Raw genomic sequence first — 21767 nt, 5'->3', positions numbered from 1 at the left:
TGTGGGTCACATGATTTTGCTAAACAAGAGCTGCTTGGAAAATGGCAGCGTTCTTACAGTGGAGACGTTTTGTATTTTTCGATAAAGAAACGGTGAAAGATCAGAGCGAAAATGGGAAAAATTTCCAACTACCGGTCGGAATATCGGCCTGTGATTCAGGTCGAGGACACATTGTGCTTGGAGATATCCTTAAAATGCTTAAGTCATGCTTGAAGCTAGTTAGCAATGATAAATCTAATAAACAATAATACTAAGTATATTTCATAATCATAGTTGCATAAGTCATAAATTGTAGAGTATTTTAATAAGTTGCAGTTAACCTGCTTTGTAAAATGGATAATGGCGTGTATTTTCTTTTATATTTTTCATGAATCCAACATTCAGTAATTTCTGGATGATTAAATATGATGATTTCAGTTATGCCATACGTGTCTGTTTTCTTTAACTCATGCAATGCACATATGGACGGGCAGATCTGGTTTTTGACCCGCTCCCTGCAGCTGTCCAGCTTTCAGGCTTATAAGCTGCGCGTGACACACCTGTACCAGCTGAAACAACACAACATCCTGGTGTCTGTGGGTCAGGATGAGCCTGGCATCAATCCTCTGGTAAGAATCACGACAGGTGTCTGCTGAAGATACGTCTGTGCAAGTGCAGATCTGTGTGTGCTTTAGAGATGCAAGTTGATTTCTAAAGTGCACGTGTTTGCCCATCAGGTGAAGGTGTGGAACCTTGATAAGAAGGACAGCGGCAGTCCTCTCTGTACCCGGATATTCCCTGCCATACCTGGAAACAAACCTACTGAAGTGTCTTGTCTTAGTGTACATGAAAACCTTAATTTCATGGCAATAGGTAGGATTTTCTTTATTATATTATAGTTAATTAAAACAATTTACTTAAAATACATGTTAAATGAAATGGTGGGGGGGGGGGGGTGGGGTTATTAATATAATTGTATATATAATATAATTGTATATATAATATAATATATATATATATATATTTTTTTTTTCATTCAGTTTAACTATATTTAAAATCACAAAAACTAATGAAAGTCAAAAACACACAAAATGACTAAAATTAACATGGAAAAATATAAAAATAAATCTAATTTAAAATAAATATTAATAATAAAATATATAATTAATATATATTAATAATAAAAAGGCTAGATTTTAATTAGAACTCGGGGTAAAATTGTTAATAATGAAATTCAAAATCTGAGGTCAATCCAAAATGAGAAATTTTTTGTGATCTATATGATGTACTGTAATTATCCATGAATAATTAATTAGATTGGGAAAAGTAGGTATTATATACAAGAATAGCTATTTTGATGTTATGTTGACATATCTGTGTTAAATGCTCAGGTTTTACAGATGGAAGTGTTGTGCTGACGAAGGGTGACATCACCAGAGACAGACACAGTAAAACTCTCAGCCTCCATGAGGGCAACTGTCCAATCACAGGCCTGGCTTTCCGGCAGGCTGGGAAAGTCACACACCTGTTTGTTGCCACTTTAGAAAAAGTGCAGGTACATGTTATTTACATGGAATGTAATTTTCTTCATCTTTGGAAAACTGTGTAAATCCAGGTGAAAATCATACTGAACTAAAAACAGTATTATTCTTATGTTGACAGTGCTACACGTTATCAGTGAAAGAGTACCCTCGTATAGAACTGGACACACACGGCTGTGCCCTCCGCTGCTCGGCGCTTACAGACCCCTCGCAGGACTCACAGTTCATAGTGGCTGGAGATGAATGTGTGTATTTGTACCAGCCTGATGAGAGAGGACCCTGTTTTGCTTTCGATGGGCACAAACTTCTAACTCACTGGCACAGAGGATACCTGCTGCTGCTCACACACAATAACAAGTCACCCAGCAAGTAAGACTCATTGTACTGAAAGAATCATTGCTCACAATGAAGTAAGACTCATTTGTGATCATCTGTCCTTTTTTTCCTTTAACTTAATACGCACTTTGACATTTAACTTGTGCAGATCTGATTATGGCAGCAGACAGACATCCCCTACAGAAAAGCACATCCTGACCATTTATGACCTTGACAACAAGTTCATCGCGTACAGTGCGGCGTTTGATGACGTCATTGACGTTCTGGCAGAATGGGGCTCTTTTTATGTCCTAACAAGGGACAAAACACTGTATATGCTGCAAGAAAAAGACACGCAGACCAAGCTAGAGGTTAGTACAGTGTTATTATCATTAAAGAAAACTAAAGGAAACTTTTTTTTCTTTTATCACCACCATTCAAAATTGTATTATTTAGATGCTGTTTAAGAAGAACCTGTTTGTGATGGCCATTAACTTGGCTAAAAGTCAACATCTGGACAATGATGGTCTGTCTGAGATATTCAGACAGTATGGAGACCATCTTTACGTCAAAGGGGATCATGATGGAGCTATTCAGCAGTATATTCGGTATATTTGCAGTTCAGATTTTTAGTTACACATTTCATTAGAAATCAAGCAAAGCAATGGTTACATCCTGATCTTCTGTCTCTCTCAGCACCATTGGGAAGCTTGAACCCTCATACGTAATCCGTAAATTTTTGGATGCACAGAGGATACATAACTTGACAGCGTACCTACAGGCCCTCCACAGGCAGTCACTGGCCAATGCTGACCACACTACTCTACTGCTCAACTGTTACACCAAACTGAAGGACAGCTCCAAGCTGGAAGAGTTCATAAAGGTCTGTAGAAAAGAGATTTTGGCCTGGATGTGTATTTAAGCTTTTAAATGACCACTAACAATGCTTTGTATACTCTGCATCCTTCCTCTGAATGTAGAGCAATGAAAGTGAGGTGCATTTCGATGTTGAAATTGCCATCAAGGTGTTACGTCAGGCTGGTTATCACAGTCATGCCGTGTTTCTGGCAGAGAGACACATGCACCATGAATGGTATCTAAAGATCCAGCTAGAGGATTTGAAGGTCAGTATATGATATGAACTGTTGTAATGCTTTTTAACGAGTTTATGTAAGCCAGTACTTAAGCCAGTACTCCTTTTCAGAATTATCAGGAGGCCTTACGCTACATTGGAAGGTTGCCATTTGATCAGGCAGAGAGCAATATGAAGCGTTATGGAAAAACTTTAATGCACCATGTGCCTGAAAGCACCACAATCCTCTTAAAACGCCTTTGCACCGACTATCACCCCAGCAAAGACTCAACCGACCGGGACAGCCTGGACAGGCCTGCAGAAAACAAGGTCATTCATTTGAATTAGCATTAGCACCTTCAAATAATCTGACATTGTCAAGAACATAGTGAGTTAAGCCAGACGACTTGAGATTGTATCTCAACATTTTCTTACCTTTTTACAGGCCAATCCAGAAGAGTTCATCCCAGTCTTTGCCAATAACCCACGAGAGCTGCGAGCGTTCCTAGAACACATGATCAAGGTGGATCCGTTCTCACCTGAGGGAGTTTATGACACTCTGCTGGAGCTCAGACTACAGGACTGGGCACATGAGCAGGACCCAGGGGTAAAAACATGCTTTGTGCAATCTGTAAACATACCACACATATATCTGTCTCATCATATTATATGTTATCATTGACAAAATCTGCACCTGCAAAAGCTGATGGCTGATGATTTCTGAAGAATTTGACTTGTCAGATATTTTTGTTCATTTGATCATGATTTTAGGCAATCAAAGACACTGCAGATTCCCAAAACTGAAAATCAAATATTTTATACTGTACATAATAAAATGTATATTTTTTTTAATCAGTTTTTGGCCATAAAATAATTATAAGTTTATCACTGGCCACAGTTTTAATATCAATGCATCTCTCGAAAAAAAAAAAAATTATATAGCTTATCACATTGTAGCTGCATTATGAAATATAATCTCAAAACCATTTTTACATTTTTGGGGGGTAAATTTCAATTGCTTACTCTTGTAAAAGCATATACTGCAGGAAACACATCGCTCTTTCTTTCTTTTGTCTGACAGAAGAAGAAAGCTCTGCAGGAGGCAGCATTGTCCCTGCTGAGGAGCGACAACACTGTGTTTGACAAAGCCCTGGTGCTCTGCCAGATGCACAACTTCAAGGAAGGCGTGCTGTATCTGTATGAAAAGGGCAAACTGTAAGCGCTATTCCTTATCACTGTCGATCTCACTTACTCAGTTATGTACATAACTTCTACAGCCATACTACAGCTTTGTGTGACAACAAATCACAATTACTGACTGAATTTGTTTCGGAATTTAATACATCTAAACTTGAATTACATTGAGCTTTCACATCTAATAGCAGCACAAAAGCAAAAGTAACAGAACAGCCTATTTCTGCAGGTTCCAGCAGATCATGCATTACCACATGCAGAATGAGGAGTATGGGAAAGTCGTGGAGGCCTGTAAACGTTATGGGGACAGTGAGGTGTGTTTGTGGGAACAGGCTCTTGGCTATTTTGCACGCAAAGAAGACAACTGCAAGGCCTACATTAGTGAAGTCCTGCAGCACATTGATGAAAATAACTTGATGCCTCCACTTCTGGGTGAGTAAAAGGAAACAATGAAGTTGTTGGTTGCACGTCTGTTGTATTTTTCACACATCTAAACATCTCTTTGCTCTTCACCGTTCAGTGAACTTATAGGGATTCTCCAGCCCAAAATGAAAATTTTGCCATTAATCATTTACCTCCATGTCGTTCCAAACCCGTAAAAGCTTCGTTCGTCTTCGGAACACAATGTAAGATATTTTGGATGAAAACTGGGAGGACTGTCCCATAGACTGCCAAGTAAATAACAGTGTCAAGGTCCATGAAATTCCTAGGATGTTTCTACATGTATTTAGCTTTGATTTGAAAGAAAACCGCGCATCCTTGTGGCGCGGATGATACAGAAGAGCATACGCAGCATACAGTGATATGGAGAAACACAGAGGACACTGTTGACAAAGGAACTGTTGAATAAAGTCGTTATTTTTGTTTTCTTCACTTACAAAAAGTGTTCCCGTTGCTTCATATAATGCCGATTGCACATCTGATGGCAGATGGAGTATTCTGACGATGACTTTCCTACCTTTTCTGGACCTCGACACTGTTATTTACTTGGCAGTCTATGGGACAGTCACAGGCTTCCCGGTTTTCATCCAAAATATCTTAAATTGTGTTCCGAAGACGAACGGAGCATTTACGGGTTTGGAAGGACATGGGGGTAAGTGATTGACAAAATTTTCATTTTGGGGTGGAGTATCCCTCTAAGATCATATATCTGTAGTGTTGTTCATACTGTTCAGCATATTTTTGACCTTACGTGAATGTCTGTGTTGTAGTGGTGCAGACTTTGGCTCATAATTCCACAGCATCTCTGTCAGTCATAAAAGACTACCTGATAAATAAACTGGAGCGGGAGACCCAGCAGATTGAGGAAGATGAAAGGAAAATTCGACAGTATAGAGAGGAAACAGCCCATCTTCGTGCTGAAATACAGGAACTTAAAACCTGGTGAGCAAATCAAGGATTCTTTAGTCAGTCATTTAAAAAATGGATGCTACAATTGATAGTATAGGAATGTCATTGTATATTTAAAAAAATTAAATTGCTCTTTCAGTGCAAAGATCTTCCAGAAGACCAAGTGCAGCATGTGCAACAGCCCGCTAGAGCTGCCATCTGTACACTTCCTGTGCGGCCACTCTTTCCATCAGCACTGCCTAGAGAGCTTTGCAGAGAGTGAGGCCGAGTGCCCCACCTGCACCCCTGAGAACAGGAAAGTGATGGACATGTTGCGTGCGCAAGATCAGAAACGAGATCTGCATGATCATTTCCACAGACAGGTACCATTTTTCCTCCTGCAGGACATGCTGAATTGATTAAAGTTGCCAGTAAACTAAATGGAATTTCTCTCTCTCATAGCTCAAATGCTCCAATGACGGCTTCTCAGTCATCGCTGACTATTTTGGCCGTGGCGTGTTTAACAAACTCACTCTGATAACGGATCCTCCTGGAGGAAAGAGTGGAGCTGGGAATCTGGAGGCTGAATTCAGCAGAGATCTGCTCATTAACACCAAGAGGAATGTTTGAGAGCTGGACAGGAGTTCATATTAAAATAAGCTGTCTGACTCTGGTCTGCTTCAGAAACGACTTGAATGGCCTTTGAAAAACTCCAAATGAACCCCCGCAACTCCTCTTCTTGGTGTTGATTTATTTATAGGCTGGACTGCGGAGAGCAAGATGACAGCTTGTTCAGAATGTCTGTGTAGTCTGCAACATCAGATCAGCATAAAGTGGAAAGTATCAAAACCACAGTGGGTGATGATAACATTTAAGATCTTGCACTTCAAGACTGTGACCTTTTCAAGCTTTGAATTCAGCTGCCGTAGGCACACTATAGAAGACAACTTGCACAACTTACTTTTGCATCCCTTAATAATTTATGTATAATATTTAATCAGTATTGCAACCATTCACTAGTGCAGATAAAGCAACTAATCAACAATAAAATAAAACAATAAAAGTGTCTTTAATAAATGTAAAACATCATTGACTTGTAACTTGTAATTACATTGTATTTTATTGTATTATCTCAGATGTTTGTTGAGATCTAAATTTGTAAAGAATTAATAAAAATGAAATATTTACACAGCATTTTACATCACAGAGGCAAAAGAATACAGAAATGTTTAAAAAAAATATATATATATTTTGCAGTCACTCATTGGAAAACCACTGAACAAATCTACCTTCATGTATTTACACCTTCGCTAGTGTCTCGTTTGCAAAACTATTTGGCAAGTTAGAAAAGTTGTGCATGCAAAGCTGAACCAGCAAGAAAAGGTGCTAAAAACCACATCCACATCCTGTTCTCAAGAGCTGATCCATGATGCCTAGAACTGCTGTAAGTCTCGGATGACTGCCAAAAAGCTTGGTTAAAATCACCTTTTTAAATCTTGAACCTGTTTTACCCACAAAACCACAATGACAATGTAGGGCTGGATTGGTTTCTTGTTTAAAAATATAAAAAAGTAAAAATATGAATGGTATTATAATATTATACTAAATCTAAAAATAATGGGAAAAACCCTTAAGATAATGTAGAAAGAAAAAAAAACAACGCTGAACCAGCTAACCAAGCTAATACGAGACATACTAGAAACTTCCCAGCAGGTGTGTTATGGCAAGTTGGAGCTAAACTCTGCAGGACACCAGCTCTTCAGGACCGAGTTTGGGCACCTCTGCTCTCATCATCATTGTTGATGGCTTTTTTAGTATGTTTGTAAAACCAATGACAGTCTTCTCAATCTCAGCTTTACATTATACTACTCACTCGAGCTCAGTTTAGTGTCACAGATAAAGTCCAAGCATAAAGAGACAATTAGTTAACAGAAAGTTAATTGATTCAGTAAATAATGTCTCCCTAGTTACATAACACACACCTTTGAGTTTCTCTGTTCTTTCTCCCGCCATATTTCAGCAGACTGAGGGAAACCACATGTTTTCTCAATGACGTGAGTGTGAACAATTCAGGTTTAGCAGTAAACGTTTATGACTTAGGACTTATTTATTTTTTTCAGGTCAGCCATTCATTAAGCAATTAGCATGTGTGCTGAAACTCATCAGCAAATGCATACGGTTCGTCCAATGTAATTGTGATGTCCATGTCAAATACAGTTTAATAATAATAATCTGCCTGTCAGGTATTAATTAGACAGGCGTCATTTAAAATAAACATATAACTTTTTGTGGACTGGAAAAGCAATTTTGTATTTGTTTCATCATTGTATTTTCTCAAGATTACTTTGAAAGGATTTAGATAAGGATTAAGAAATGTTATTAACAGGAAACGGGCGTATAATAGAAATATTTGATGTATTATGTTTCATAATATCGCACTTATATATCATTGCTCTTTTGTTGTTTTTGATTGCTTCCATTGTCCTCATTTGTAAGTCGCTTTGGATAAAAGCGTCTGCTAAATGACTAAATGTAAATGTCATAACATTCTTTTTGTTTTTAGAACGTAAAGAGAATTTATTTTATTAGGAAAATACCGTATACATAAAAAGGGGGCTTTTTAAAAATCCATCTATAAAATACTTTAAACTATACACAAACTTGCAATGTTGTTTAAAACATTAAAAGTAATGTATCTCTTTTTTGGCAGCTAAAGTTGTTATCTGCCGTGAGTTCGCATCTGTCTCACGCACTTCCGCTGAACATCTCGCGAGATCAAGTTTCCTTGGCAACAGTACACCGTGTTTTCATGGAGAAGTCTGAGCGACAAAAGGTTTGTTATTATTATTGCGCAAATGTCAATAATTGAATCTTGCGAACCTTGTTAAATACGTAAGAATTTCTTCAAGACACTAACGTAGTGTATTTTCTGGCTCGCTATTTGATGTAGCTTTTAATCAATGTAGCGCTCCCATCAAACAACAAGCTACAGTAAAACATTGTTATTCCTTAATGTCTGCGTGTCACATTTTGTCTAAAAATTTAATCTTAAAGATACTGGTTATTAGTTGCTTCCTAAAACGGTTTTTGGTAGGTTATAATAGTCCCGTAAAGCAAAACAGCTAAACCAGCTGGCAAGTTAAAGATTTTCTTATAGTATGCTGCCTACCTAGACAGCATTTTAGTGCATCATAGAAATGTTCTGAGTTAGCAGCGTTTTGGTATCACTATGACTCATAAAAATACATTCTAGATAGGCATCTCCCTAGGTTATGAATCCAGTTGTATAAACTTAGCCACCATGGTAAGACTGTGTCTTAAAGAACTAGTTTGACCGATTAGAAGTTGCCGGGGGATAACCACTCTTACTTCTCCAATACAAATAAGACCAATCTGCCTTTTCATAACTGAATTTAAAAATTATGACCAGTCTTGAGGGGAAAAAAAAAAACTATTTAAGATTAGTCTAAAAAGTTTATGCAACCAGCCCCCAGTTTTAGTAAAAACTAAAAAGTGCAAATAATATCTGCAAACAGATTCAACTCAAAACCAACCAGCCATATGATGAGAGTTTTGATGTGAATGCAGAGGAGGCGGCCAGCGTGCACACACCATCCCCAAGACAGATAGGTCAGACTGTTTACTACTTCTTTACAGTTTACCTACCATTCATCAACTGTTTTTCATGCCATTATGTCTTTATTTCAGTTTCCACGAGGACAGGCAGACAGAAGCAGAGCGCCATGGCCACTTATGCTGGAGATAAACTAGAAGAGGACACTAAAGTAAGTTCACTAACTCTTATTTGGGGAAAGGATAAAATGAAGTTTGAATGACCTGTTCACATCTGACAGCAGAGAAAGAAAGAGCCGCCACCTGGAGCTCGTGCTACTAATCAGAATAATGAAGAGGATGATGAGGAGGAGGATGACGATGATGATGACGACGATGATGATTCTGATGACACAGAGTCTGATGAGGAGGAAGGGGAGCCTGGATCTGCTCCAGAAGGGTAGGGCTGCTCATCTGAGACACTGTCTGCTGTCGGAGATGAGATAGATTGATTGGTTTTAATGAAACTTTATAGCATTATACAGTAGTTATAATATCTACTCAAAACAAAAAGCTACTTTATTATTTTTGAAAATATTGTGGATGTGTGTGGATGATTTCTTGCAGTGCATATGACCCAGCCGATTATGAACATCTTCCTGTGACAGCTGAGATCAAAGAGCTGTTTCAGTACATCACAAGGTTAGCATGCACCAACTTCACACCTTCACCGCATCTGATGTGCACCTGCACCCGAAACACAAACAGAAAAACATCTGGCAAACTAACCTTTAACACTCTTAGGCTGATGAGACACAGGGCAACTTTTTGAGCAATGTTGCTGGGCAACTTTGATTAATGTTGGCATAAACGGGCAACAAGGTGAGACACAGGGCCCATGACCGATTTAAAGTATCCATATAAGATTTGTTACCCATTCTCAATTGGAAAGTGGCCAAGCAACATTGCTCAAAAAAAGTTGGCCGGAAAAATTGCTTTAAAAGTTGCCCAGTGTATCATCAGCTTTACACTGTAAATTAGTCTTTCTTCAACTATGAGCACTTTTGACCCTGTCAACATTAAGAAATCTTATTTATTAAATTTGTTGGCTAACAATGTCTAACAGTGACTGACTATACATACATCACAGGAGAATTCTGTCATTTTTTTCTAGATGTACATGAACATCTCAAAATATGTATTGAGTTGGTGGTGGAAACTATGAAAATTTAAACACAATTACTATTTTAAAACTTTTAAATTGGCTAAAATTAGAAATGCACTGTAAGTAATATTTAGGTAATTGTAATATAATTGTTTATATAGTACAAGTAATTTATAATATAAATACAATTATTTTGTATCTAAAAAATAGTTTTAAAATGCTTAAATGTATATTAAATAAAAGTTTTCAAGACAGTTTTAATGTGAACTTTTACAGAAAAAAATCAACCTTTGAGACATAAGAAACACAAAGTACACTCTTTTGACTTGTAGATATCGCAAGGATTCTTACTGGTATTATTAAATGAGTGTTTCTTTCAGATATACTCCACAGACAATAGAGCTTGACCACAAACTGAAGCCTTTTATCCCTGATTTCATCCCAGCTGTGGGGGACATTGATGCTTTCCTCAAAGTGAGTGACAATTTTTAAATCTGAACCGGACCTGAGTGTCCAGTTTTTAGTTTCTGAATCATTCTGTTCAACCCACAGGTACCACGACCAGATGGGAAGGCTGACAATCTGGGTCTCCTGGTTCTGGATGAGCCGTGCACTAAACAGTCAGACCCAACAGTGCTTTCCCTGTGGCTGTCAGAGAACAGTAAACAACACAATGTTGCTGTGAGTTCACAAACTCGCACTAGAAGACCGCTTTGATTATTTTGGCCGAGCAAGTGAAATGAGAAAGGTGATGCACATCTGTTTCACAGGAAGTGAAAGTCAAGAGCATTGAAAACCCAGAGAAGAACCCCAAAGCCATAGACAACTGGATCGAGAGCATTAGTGAGCTGCATCGGTCCAAGCCTCCAGCTACCGTACACTATACAAGGCAAACATTGACATGAACCAACCAAAAACATCCAGAGAGCAGAACACAACATCTGTATCATTTTATAACAAGAGTCTTGTATATTTCTTCAGACCCATGCCAGATATTGACAGCCTGATGCAAGAATGGCCGCCTGAGTTTGAGGAGCTTTTGGGGAAGGTTAGCTCCACTCAAATATGTTGTTTAAAGACCTTTCTGCAAATTCAGTCATGTTCACTTTCACTGTTCCATCTGCTCATCAGGTGAATCTCCCCACCGCAGATATTGACTGTGATTTGGCAGAGTATGTCGACATTATTTGCGGTAAGTTGCATGTTTCTTGAATTTACATCTTTGATGCTTTTGATATATTTTTTTTAAATGACTGTTAGTGTAACCTGTCAGGAATCCTGGACATCCCTGTGTACAAGAACCGGATTCACTCACTTCATGTGCTGTTCACACTCTACGCTGAATTCAAAAACTCACAGGTTAGTTTCAGATATTCTACAATATTACATATATATAAAAAAGTTTTTTTACAATCTCAAAATACTGATTACTTGTTTTGCATTATTTATTATTAAGTGGCATTTATTAAATTTTTTTTTTTTTTTTTGTAAAGCACAGGGTTGTATTATTGATGAGCTTGTTTTGTTTCTCCTGTGATCAGCACTTTAAATCTGTAGCGGAGGGCCAGAAATCCGACACACCGCCTGCTTCACGTACAGCCACTGCTGAATTAGAAAGACTCACTTTGGACTGAAGTCTCCTTCACGGCCTATTTTCTTACATCCTGTTTCGTTCTTAGCTGTTGTGTCGCCAGTTGAAGCTGTAAAGTTACATTCTATTTTCAGATTGTGTGAATTCTTCATATGTTTATGTTTAGCAGACTTGTTTTAGTAAAAACTCATTTCCTCAAACTGTTGACTGGAAATGTGTCTTCAAAAATCATCAAATGTGCTCCATGATGGGTTGTTTAACTCTTAACTCTAATAGATGATTTATGATCTAGACTCTATGTACTGTTAAATAACAGTACGAACGGTATAAATATCCAATACAAATAATACTGAATTTAACTGATTTAACACTAAACGCTGAAAGGCATCTGGTGATTTAGCAAAGTAGGATGATATAAATATATATAATATATAAACCATAATCAGTTTTTGAGATTTAAATAATACACTGAACCAGAGCAAGTTGTCTTTTTAATGATTTGGTTATTGGTCTGATATACTGTGTGAAATGTACATGACATGTTGTTTGATTTGTTATCTGTAAAAGCCCTGCCTTCTTCCTTGTTCTAACTGCTTTTTATTTTCATGTCATGGTTTTTAGTGGATATTCTTTACTCTGAGGTGACAGCAGTTTTGAATCAAATAATATACTAATTTAGCTACAAGAGTCTAGATCAAGAAGTCTAACTCCTGACTTACGATGCTTGGAGGTTTCCTTCATGTTTGGCTGTTTTTCTTTGCTATATTGGGCAAGTATGGCTAATAATTTTTATGGCTAGATAATAAATTATGTTTAGAATTTTCAAAAGCTAGATATATTACATATATGATGTTTACTTAATGGCCGACAATAATTTAATCTGTTAGCCATTTACTAAATTTAACTTTTATTGTATAATTTTATTGATATAGTATCTTTCACTCAGAATTATTTGTTAATTAATAATAATGAACATACATATTGACAGTGAGAGAAATTAAAGTCAAAGAAGTGAAGACGGGCCTATACAGTCGTGTTGAGCTCACTGGAGAGAAACTTGATCAACATACTGCTGATTCTCTGAATTCAGTGGAATGGATCAAACGAAAGGGATCGATAACATGTCTATGTATTACAAAAAAAAACACATTCAATGCTTCATACAATCAATGCTGTGGAACGGCTCATTTCTATTTAAACAACAACACCCTCATTCTGGAGAGCGTGACAGCAAGGGATGAAGGAGTCTTCATTGAAACTATAGTTAAAGGAGATGGAACTATAAAACGCCTAAACTTTACATTAATTATTCAATGTAAGTCAGACAAATCAGAGTCAAGCTTATTCATGTAGAATTCATCTAACTTTGCTGTACTTGTGCTCATTAACATATTTTACTTTAAGATCCTCCAAATACAACAGAAATTCTGGTCTCCTGGACCTCCAGCACATCTGTGACTCTCAAATGTGAAGTGAGTGGTTTATTTCTGCATCTGATGTGGAAGAGAGAAGGACTCCCTATTCTAGAGAAACACAGACACTCGTTCAGTGAGAAGAACCAAACTCTACACATCAGCAACATAACCAGCTCCGATTACGGCACGTACAGCTGTATTGCTTCAAATGAATATGGAGAATCAGAAAAGCACACATATATTTCCGGTGAGCAGTACTTCATTCATTGTGCACCTTATATGAATTTGCAAAATGATGCCAGATTGTAATAATCTGTTTAGGACAGGAATTAAAACTAAAACACCTTTAAACACAAAGACAATTCATAAGACATCTTTAAAAAGAAAGTAACATTGTGAAAAAGTAAGCTGCATTGCATAATTATGTTATTTTCTGGTTTTCTTTTAAGGTGAAAACTCTAGTGTTAACCAAGGAAATGGCACTAGAGATAAAACTCAGTCTGATCAAACTGTGCTTTCAAGTGGACTTACACTCACTTGTGTTTTGGGACTGTGCATCGTGTTCTACTGCCTTTACAAATACCATCACAGTAAGATGTTCTCCCAAACACATTATCAATGTTATTAAATGTTGCTTTATCAAAATAATAACTCTTAGTTTATGAAACCCACAACCTCCATGATTTAGGTTTATTCTGTGCCTCAGTTTATCAGTCTCAATACCACGTAATCTTAACATCTCAGTTCTCACTCAGATATTCTCAAAGGAAGCGTAGTATGAACCACAGACAAAAAAACAGACAAATTTCTTCTCAACAAAACTCACCAGCTACTCTGCAGACTATCCTGAAATATATAGCATGTATAGTATTATAAAATGCACTGTGTAAAATTAGATTTTGTGTAGTGTATTTTACATTTGATGTACTTTTAAGGCCAAAGAGTGGACATTGGCAGAACTAAAGATGAATGTTTAAAAAAAAAAAGATTCTGAGCTGCAACTAATATTATACAGCATCTTATAAGTTATAACCTTACTCTTTAATACACAGGAGATGCAGACAATGTCCATGGAATTCATCAGGTAATGCACAAAAAGACATAAACAGATAAATAATGATTACAGTATACACATTTTGATGGACATTAATATGATAAACATTAATTATCTTTAACTTGAAGATCCCATAAAAATAAATACTGCAGTTTTGTGGCTGTTATTCCATGTCTGTTAGCTTAAATGCCTCTATGCCAGTACACATTAGCTTTAAGCCCATATACACATTCTTCTTCCACTTACAGGAAAACAAACAATATTGATGACTCATCTTGCACTTGATGAGTGTGTACACAGTTTCATCCAATAAAATGCTCTTCAAAATGAGAATGTTTCCTCATCCTGTTATCACCTGCTTTTGGCTAGTACCTAATCATGGTTCAGGTCATAAAGTGCCCTAAAATGTCACAAACACAATCCTAAAGTAATTTTATGGGATCTTTAAGTCAAATAACAAACTCTTTGTGTCCAGTGGAATTAATTCTGATTTATATATTTATATAATTGCTAATATACCTGTATACGCTGAAAACTCCTGTCTCTCAGGAAGTACCTGACTCTGAAGAGGTGACTTCCGTCTTGTACGTCTACACAGACTTCATTAAGCTGAAAGAGAGCAGTCAGGCCTCAGCTGCAGCGCAACACTTTGAAGAGTTTGGTAACTCTGAGGTCAGACCCACAGGCAGGGAAGAAACCGTTGTTTTGTATTGGGTCACTAATGATCAGTCCACACCACGTCCTGAAGCTGGAGAGGACAAATGATATTCTACAATATTACATTAAATAATAAAAAATGTTTTTCACAATCTGCAAATGCTGAGGTACATGTTTTGCATTATTTGTATTAAGTGGCATTTATTTACTTTTTTTTTTTTTTTCTAAAGCACAGGATTTTAAATGTTTCAGTTCTGGGTTGTATTTTTGATGAGCTTGTTTTGTTTCTCCTGTGATCAGCACTTTAAATCTGTAGCGGAGGGCCAGAAATCCGACACACCGCCTGCTTCACGTACAGCCACTGCAGAATTAGAAAGACTCACTTTGGACTGAAGTCTCCTTCATGGCCTATTTTCTTACATCCTGTTTCATTCTTAGCTGTTGTGTCGCCAGCTGAAGCTGTGAAGTTACATTGTTCTGCGTCTCATATTGTGTGAATTCTTCATATGTTTATGTTTAGCAGACTTGTTTTAAAGGGTAAAACCAGAGGATAATGGGTTTCCTTGTTTGACTTCACTTCTTACATTAACAGATGTTTTATATCACTACATTTAGTATTAGGGGATTCAGACTCTAGCTTTCATTAGTAAATATAATGTTAAATAACAGTAGGTACTGTATAAATAAATATCCAGTAAAAAAAGGCTTAATTAAACTGATTCAACACTATACACGAAAGGCATCTGGTGATTTAGCACAGCAAGATGACATTATAGCCATAATCAGTTTAAGACATTTAAATAATACGCTGGCAAGATGTCTTTTTCATGAATTAGTAATTGGTCTGATGTATACAATATCAAACATGCACAAGAAGTGTTGTCTAATATATAATTTGAATAAAACTAGCCCTGCCTTCTTCCTTTTTCGAACCGCTTTTTATTTTCCTGTCGTGGTTTTTGGTGACTATTTTTTACTGTGAGGTGACAGCAGTTTAAACTCCGAGTGCATTGAAGCGTGTCACAAAAACTAGATCTACAGATTTGACAGATGGTTTGGATTTAAGGTTACCAATGTTAATAAAATGCTAATTTAACTACAAGATTATTAAGTCTAACTCCTGACTTACGATGCCTGGATGTTTCATTCATATTTGGCTGTTTTTCTTTGCTGTATTTGGTAAGTATGGCTAATAAATTCTATAGCTAATAATTATTGCAGTATTTCTGTTTTTTATTATTATTATTATTAATGCATATGTGGTTTGTAATACATACATCGAATACATTTTAAAAAGCTAGATATGTAGTATATATGTGATGTTTACTTAAAGTACTACTTAAAAGTTTACTTTAACTTCATCTCTTTAGGCCAGTTACTACATTTACATGTATAGTCATTTATAAGATATAGTTTATCTTTCATTCAAAAGTATTTATTTATTAATAATAACAAACATACATATTGACAGTGAGAGAAATTAAAGTCAAAGAAGTGAAGACGGGTCTATACAGTCGTGTTGAGCTCACTGGAGAGAAACTTGATCAACATACTGCTGATTCTCTGAATTCAGTGGAATGGATCAAACGAAAGGGATCGATAAAATGTCTATGTATTAAAAAAACAAATACCACATCCAATGCTTCATACAGTCAATGCTGTGGAACAGCTCATTTCTATTTAAACAACAACACCCTCATTCTGGAGAGCGTGACAGCAAGGGATGAAGGAGTCTTCACCGAAAATATAGTTACAGGAGATGGAACTATAAAACACCTAAACTTTACATTAATTATTCAATGTAAGTCAGACAAATCAGAGTCAAGCTTATTCATGTAGAATTCATCTAATTTTGCTGTGCTTGTGCTCACTAACATATTTTACTTTAAGATGCTCCAAATACAACAGAAATTGTGTTCTCCTGGAACTCCAGCACATCTGTGACTCTCAAATGTGAAGTGAGTGGTTTATTTCTGCATCTGATGTGGAAAAGAGAAGGAGTCCCTATTCTAGAGAAACACAGACACTCGTTCAGTGAAAAGAACCAAACTCTACACATCAGCAACATAACCAGCTCCGATTACGGCACGTACAGCTGTATTGCTTCAAATGAATATGGAGAATCAGAAAAGCACACATATATTATCGGTGAGCAGTACTTCATTCATTGTGCACCTTATATGAATTTGCAAAATGATGCCAGATTGTAATATTCTGTTTAGGACAGGAATTAAAACTAAAACACCTTTAAACACAAAGGCAATTCATAAGACATGTTTAAAAAGAAAGTAACATTGTGAAAAAGTAAGCTGCATTGCATAATTATGTTATTTTCTGGTTTTCTTTTAAGGTGAAAACTCTAGTGTTAACCAGGAAACAGCACTAGAGATAAAACTCAGTCTGATCAAACTGTGCTTTCAAGTGGACTTACACTCACTTGTGTTTTGGGACTGTGCATCGTGTTCTACTGCCTTTACAAATACCATCACAGTAAGATGTTCTCCAAAATTCATAAATGTTGCTTTAGCAAAATAATAACTCTTCATTTATGAAACCTACATCCTTCATGAGTTAGGTTTATTGTGACTAAGCTCATGAACCACAATACCACGTAATCTCAGCATCTTACTTCTCACCCAATTGTTCTCAAAAACATCAGTTTGAAAAAAGAAGCATGAATCACAGAAACACAAAAACAGACAAATTCCCCCTTTAAAAAATCCCCAGCTATTCAGCAGTTTACATAAAACATAACATACAATTACAGAAATTGCTGCATTTCATTTCTATTTTGTACAGAATGTTTTACTGTTGTTATATTTTTAGGGCAAAGAGCAGAAAATGGCAGAACTACAGATGAAGGTATTAAAAATGAATCTATCTATCTATAAACTTATTAATCTATAAATGTATTAATTATATAATTATAATTAAATATATATACCAATTGTAATTGTATAATATCTGTGAAATATACTTCACAGGGGGTGCAGCCATTGACCTTGGTATTTATCAGGTAATAGACAATCAAAAGTATTAATAAACAGATCCCTGCTGAAATAACAAAACAAAACACTAGACACCTTCACAAAATTTGTAATGGTTTTACTGGTTGTAATGGACCCTGTTGGTCTCTACTGGTGGCTTGTTAAAACCACTAAATCCTAATGGAATATGTCCCAAAACACACTACAGGAAGACATTTTTTTTTTTTTTTTTTTTTTTTTTTTTTTTTTTTTATGGTTTTAATCGTTAAAAGTTGATGGTTTTTAAAGTTTGTAATGGTATTTGTAGTGGAAACCATTAGAATTTCTGTGATAGCCTCTTTTCTTTCAGCAGGGATGTGTAACAATGAATTTAGTACACACTAATATGATGACATTTAAGGCTCCACCTTAATTATCTTAAAGACCCCATGAAAGTACAAAAAAAAAGTGTTTTGGCTTTAATTTCATAATACATTTGAGGCCTCTATAAGCTAATGCATGCAACAAATCAAGCTTTCAGTAGATATTGACTCTTTCTGTCATATTTCTAATAACTGGCAAACACATCTAATTATAATATTAATAGACTATAATATTATAACCAATAATAAACATAACATTTCTGTATATAGCATTAAAAGCTTTAAATATTGCTTTTGTCCTGTTGTGTGGCACTTAAATATTTAATTTTGTGCTTAATATTCTGACAATTTGAGGTAGTCAGTAAGCCTAAATGTTAAGTCATTTCATTGGGTCTTTAAGTCATGAAACAAACCCCTATTAATAACACCCGTTTACACCGACCACTCCTGTCTCTCAGGAAATACCTGGCTATGAAGAGGTGACTCCTTTACCGTACGTCTACACAGACTTCATTAAGCCGAAAGAGAGCGGTCAGGCCTCCGCTGCAGCTCACTTGGAGGACTTTGGTTACTCTGAGGTCGGACCCGCATGCAGGGAACGTGTCTCTAATGAAGAGTCCACAGCATGTCCTGAAGCTGGAGAGGAGTGACAACTGAAATAAGAGACTATAAAACATGTTGGCGCGAAACCAGCGAATACTAACTTACTTTCATATTCATGAATCTGGTGCAGTGCAATTTAGAAGTGCTACAGATTTATAAGCAGCGGGTGAAAAAACACGTTACATCCTGATCAACCACTAGAGGGCAGCAAAAACCGCTGAAACCATACACTCAGAAAAAAGGTACAAAGCTGTCACTGGAGTTGCATCAAGGTACAAAATCTAAAAGGTATAACCTTGTACCTTATTTACCCCTAAGTGGTGCATATTAGTACCTTAAATGTAAATATTAGTTTTTTAAAAGTACACCTTATTTGTTAGAGTGTAGCAGCTCTACCACTTTTAACCTTGATTGTTTTCCAATTATTACAAAGACACAGAAAAAGCAAAAATTTTTGGATGGACAAATTAATGCATCTTAAAAATAACAGTTTCACGATTTCAATTACATTCAATAAGCATCATTCTGAAAAATAGCAACATGTTTCCTCTCTTGCACTTGGCACTGGATCATGTACAGCTTGTACACACTATATGGACTGGATAAGTACATAATAAAAGGACTTCACTGAGTACTTCAGCGTCTTTCAATAATGTCAAGGAAACAATGTTTAAAGTGACACTTAAGTATGCAAACATTGAGAGGTTGTAAGTGTCCACCCCACACGCATTAGTGACTGTCATACACAGTGATTAGATAAATGACTTGAGCCTTTCAGAACAAAGTGGTTTGTCTTGCATGAAAAACTCTGTTAAAGGTTCTGTTTATCAATTATGACATACCATATCATATCATGGAGTCAGCAGCAGGTTAACTCATGTTAAAAGGCAAATCTAGTTGTCGGAAAGGAGGTCTAGATGCACTCTCGCAGTGCACAATAAGAGACCAAAACAAGTCAAAGCATTTGAGAGACAGCTGTCAATCTTCTGAAGAGTGTAAATGTCTCATCAAATCTTTTATTTACATTTTATAGAGTACCTTCATGTATACCTAAAGCAATGTCTTTATTGAGATTCCTCAAAGCAACCAGGAATACATACTGCAACAGGATGCAAAGAATAGGTTCCTTTCTTAGTTTTTCCTTCAGAAAAGCCAAAAGAAAAAAAAAACAGTGAAATAAAAATAAAACTATTTCCTTTTAACAGACATGAAGTACAGTCTCACTTTTTCTAAGTGTGCTTTAATTGTTACACCCATGGAATGCTGGGAAATGATACCTACAAACAGAAGGGGGATGTAAGTGTTTAATAATTTAACTTTAATCTCCTGTGATATAAATAGAAAAAACAGAGAGGTTTGGGGGACAGTGTTAATTAAAGCTCTCCTATACAACTACAATAAGTGCAAACAGATATTTATATACAAAATTGCACATATCATTTGGGATTCAGGAAAAACAAAATAATAATGTGTGGAAAATAATTTGCATCGGTTGTTTGGGGATAAATAAATCACAAAGCGAAATCGGACACATATGCTCCAGAACAAAGGACTAAATGCAACGCAGGTATCAGGAATAACACATTTGAGATTTGTGTGATGAACAGATGCACTCTGATCCGAAGGTTTAATATCAGTGATTAAGCCCTATTTGGCAACCCTGAGACAAAAACAACCCCATTTCAGCACGTTTGACTACGCTGAACATTCACTTGGAATTAATGAACCAAATCAGACTATGAGCACCATAAGGCTCTAGAGAGCCTGTTCAAGTGCGTACAATCTGCAGGGTTTTGATTTTCATTAAAGCTACAGCATCAGTATTTGAGATTCACTTTTGATTACCTAATAATACAAATAGATTTAAATGCAAATATTTTTAACAAAAAGGGTACCCCAAATCCAGCGAGATGCTCTCATGATCCATTGTGTGCATTACTAAATTAATAAAATGATATGCTACAAATGATAGAACAATCACATTGAATAAGGAGAAAAACTACACATGTAGAAGAGAAGAAAATAATTTCACAGCATTTAAAATGTTCAATTTATATTCTGATAGTCACTGATGCCATCCATGGTTTACATTGTCATAATAACATATACATTATCTATTGTTATTCAAAGAAATTTCATATTACACCATTAAAAGCTTCACTTTGATATTCAGTCTCTCTCTTCTGAAAATCCCCCTCTGTGTCCACCATCTGGTTGAACACAATCTGTGAATAAGTTTTCAAATATACAAAAGTGCTCAGTCTTCAAGAAAGCATTAAAAAATGTCTATCTGGCCCAAAAAGCCTCTTCCCTTTTTTTAAGGCAAGTGGTGACCAGTAGGTCAAAAGACTCTTGCCACAGAACCATGCTGTATCATCTCCCAATAAATATTGCAACAAATAATTCCCCCCTGCATTTGAAACAAGTGAGCAGAGTTAATGGCTTTTGGCATTTGTAGTTTCCATGAATGGCGAGAGCTTTACTATTAATGTAGAAGGACGGGAAAGGGCAATATGACATAAGTATGCAGCGTGAATGTGTGGACAGGAAGCCAAGGTCATGTTCACAAGTGTAAAGCATGCCAAAATGGAAAAAATAAACTTAAATGAAACACTACATTTACTTAAAAGCTTTTAAGACCTGACTGCTTGCAGACCTTGTCCCTTTCACCCTCATTTCTCTCTGAACTGTAGTTGAGGTACTGTAAACACTTTAGAGGGTGCTTGAGGGAGGCAGAACAATGATTCACAAACATCTTCCTGTTATCTGAACAAAGCTGAAATGCACTCAATTCGCATTCAGTTGAATCCTCAGCCAATTAAAGTCGAGTTAAGGATTTCAGAACTCTCGGATTCCGGAACTGGACAGATACGGTGGCATTTTGTTTAGGGAAAACATGCACTCATTACCTTTCACTCTCACCAACACAACAGCGACGACACAATATGATA

General features: G+C 36.4%; 3 protein-coding genes across 9 annotated transcripts; all 3 read left to right on the top strand.

Annotated features, from left to right (window-relative positions):
• Positions 1-7731, top strand: LOC109097326 (vacuolar protein sorting-associated protein 11 homolog). Its single transcript, XM_019110952.2, has 16 exons — positions 1-183; positions 460-608; positions 717-852; positions 1371-1534; positions 1642-1889; positions 2005-2206; positions 2292-2443; positions 2532-2718; positions 2816-2959; positions 3040-3237; positions 3353-3514; positions 3989-4122; positions 4331-4533; positions 5313-5484; positions 5591-5813; positions 5893-7731. The coding sequence occupies exons 1-16, from the start codon at positions 42-44 to the stop codon at positions 6058-6060; spliced, it is 2784 nt and encodes a 927-aa protein (XP_018966497.1). The 5' UTR covers positions 1-41; the 3' UTR covers positions 6061-7731.
• A 415-nt stretch (positions 7732-8146) lies between these two features.
• LOC109097343 (intraflagellar transport protein 46 homolog) lies at positions 8147-11938 on the top strand. Of its 4 annotated transcripts, none has more exons than XM_042732757.1 (12): positions 8147-8263; positions 8967-9060; positions 9139-9215; positions 9285-9442; positions 9610-9684; positions 10528-10621; positions 10700-10828; positions 10918-11036; positions 11129-11195; positions 11279-11339; positions 11421-11506; positions 11689-11938. In XM_042732757.1, the coding sequence occupies exons 1-12, from the start codon at positions 8240-8242 to the stop codon at positions 11779-11781; spliced, it is 1077 nt and encodes a 358-aa protein (XP_042588691.1). In that variant the 5' UTR covers positions 8147-8239; the 3' UTR covers positions 11782-11938. The 4 variants fall into 4 exon arrangements, with proteins under 4 accessions (XP_042588691.1, XP_042588692.1, XP_042588693.1 ...); XM_042732758.1 differs by having other exon boundaries at positions 8198-8263; positions 9288-9442; XM_042732759.1 differs by lacking the exon at positions 8967-9060 and having other exon boundaries at positions 8203-8263.
• An 86-nt stretch (positions 11939-12024) lies between these two features.
• Positions 12025-20022, top strand: LOC109097334 (HEPACAM family member 2-like). 4 transcript variants are annotated; one of them, XM_042732761.1, is made up of 8 exons: positions 14257-15031; positions 15165-16043; positions 16336-16665; positions 16755-17012; positions 17215-17354; positions 17691-17726; positions 17849-17880; positions 18672-20022. In XM_042732761.1, exons 2-8 carry the CDS (start codon positions 15995-15997, stop codon positions 18694-18696), a joined length of 870 nt encoding a protein of 289 aa, XP_042588695.1. In that variant the 5' UTR covers positions 14257-15031; positions 15165-15994; the 3' UTR covers positions 18697-20022. The 4 variants fall into 4 exon arrangements, with proteins under 4 accessions (XP_042588698.1, XP_042588696.1, XP_042588697.1 ...); XM_042732764.1 differs by lacking the exons at positions 14257-15031; positions 15165-16043; positions 16336-16665; positions 16755-17012; positions 17215-17354 and adding exons at positions 12025-13053; positions 13143-13400; positions 13627-13743; XM_042732762.1 differs by lacking the exons at positions 14257-15031; positions 15165-16043; positions 16336-16665; positions 16755-17012; positions 17215-17354 and adding exons at positions 12025-13053; positions 13143-13400; positions 13603-13743.
• Positions 20023-21767: the final 1745 nt, after the last annotated feature.

This window comes from Cyprinus carpio, chromosome B10 (assembly GCF_018340385.1).
Source record: "Cyprinus carpio isolate SPL01 chromosome B10, ASM1834038v1, whole genome shotgun sequence".
NCBI classification, from domain to species: domain Eukaryota; kingdom Metazoa; phylum Chordata; class Actinopteri; order Cypriniformes; family Cyprinidae; genus Cyprinus; species Cyprinus carpio.
The sequence above is the reverse complement of the archived record's forward strand: the minus strand, read 5'-3'. Positions and strand labels throughout refer to the sequence as shown.

What these genes read in the sequence shown, in the direction of transcription:
- LOC109097343 (XM_042732757.1), top strand. Translation starts at nt 8,240, where the DNA reads ATGGAGAAGTCTGAGCGACAAAAG. An exon ending in AACTAGAAGAGGACACTAAA is followed by an intron (nt 9,216 to 9,284) that starts GTAAGTTCACTA and finishes CACATCTGACAG; the next exon opens with CAGAGAAAGAAAGAGCCGCC. An exon ending in ACATTGATGCTTTCCTCAAA is followed by an intron (nt 10,622 to 10,699) that starts GTGAGTGACAAT and finishes TTCAACCCACAG; the next exon opens with GTACCACGACCAGATGGGAA.
- LOC109097326 (XM_019110952.2), top strand. Translation starts at nt 42, where the DNA reads ATGGCAGCGTTCTTACAGTGGAGACGTTTTGTATTTTTCGATAAAGAA. An exon ending in TCCAGCTAGAGGATTTGAAG is followed by an intron (nt 2,960 to 3,039) that starts GTCAGTATATGA and finishes ACTCCTTTTCAG; the next exon opens with AATTATCAGGAGGCCTTACG. An exon ending in ATGATCATTTCCACAGACAG is followed by an intron (nt 5,814 to 5,892) that starts GTACCATTTTTC and finishes TCTCTCTCATAG; the next exon opens with CTCAAATGCTCCAATGACGG.
- LOC109097334 (XM_042732761.1), top strand. Translation starts at nt 15,995, where the DNA reads ATGCCTGGATGTTTCATTCATATTTGGCTGTTTTTCTTTGCTGTATTT. An exon ending in GTTTTTCTTTGCTGTATTTG is followed by an intron (nt 16,044 to 16,335) that starts GTAAGTATGGCT and finishes ACATATTGACAG; the next exon opens with TGAGAGAAATTAAAGTCAAA. An exon ending in AAAGCACACATATATTATCG is followed by an intron (nt 17,013 to 17,214) that starts GTGAGCAGTACT and finishes TTTTCTTTTAAG; the next exon opens with GTGAAAACTCTAGTGTTAAC.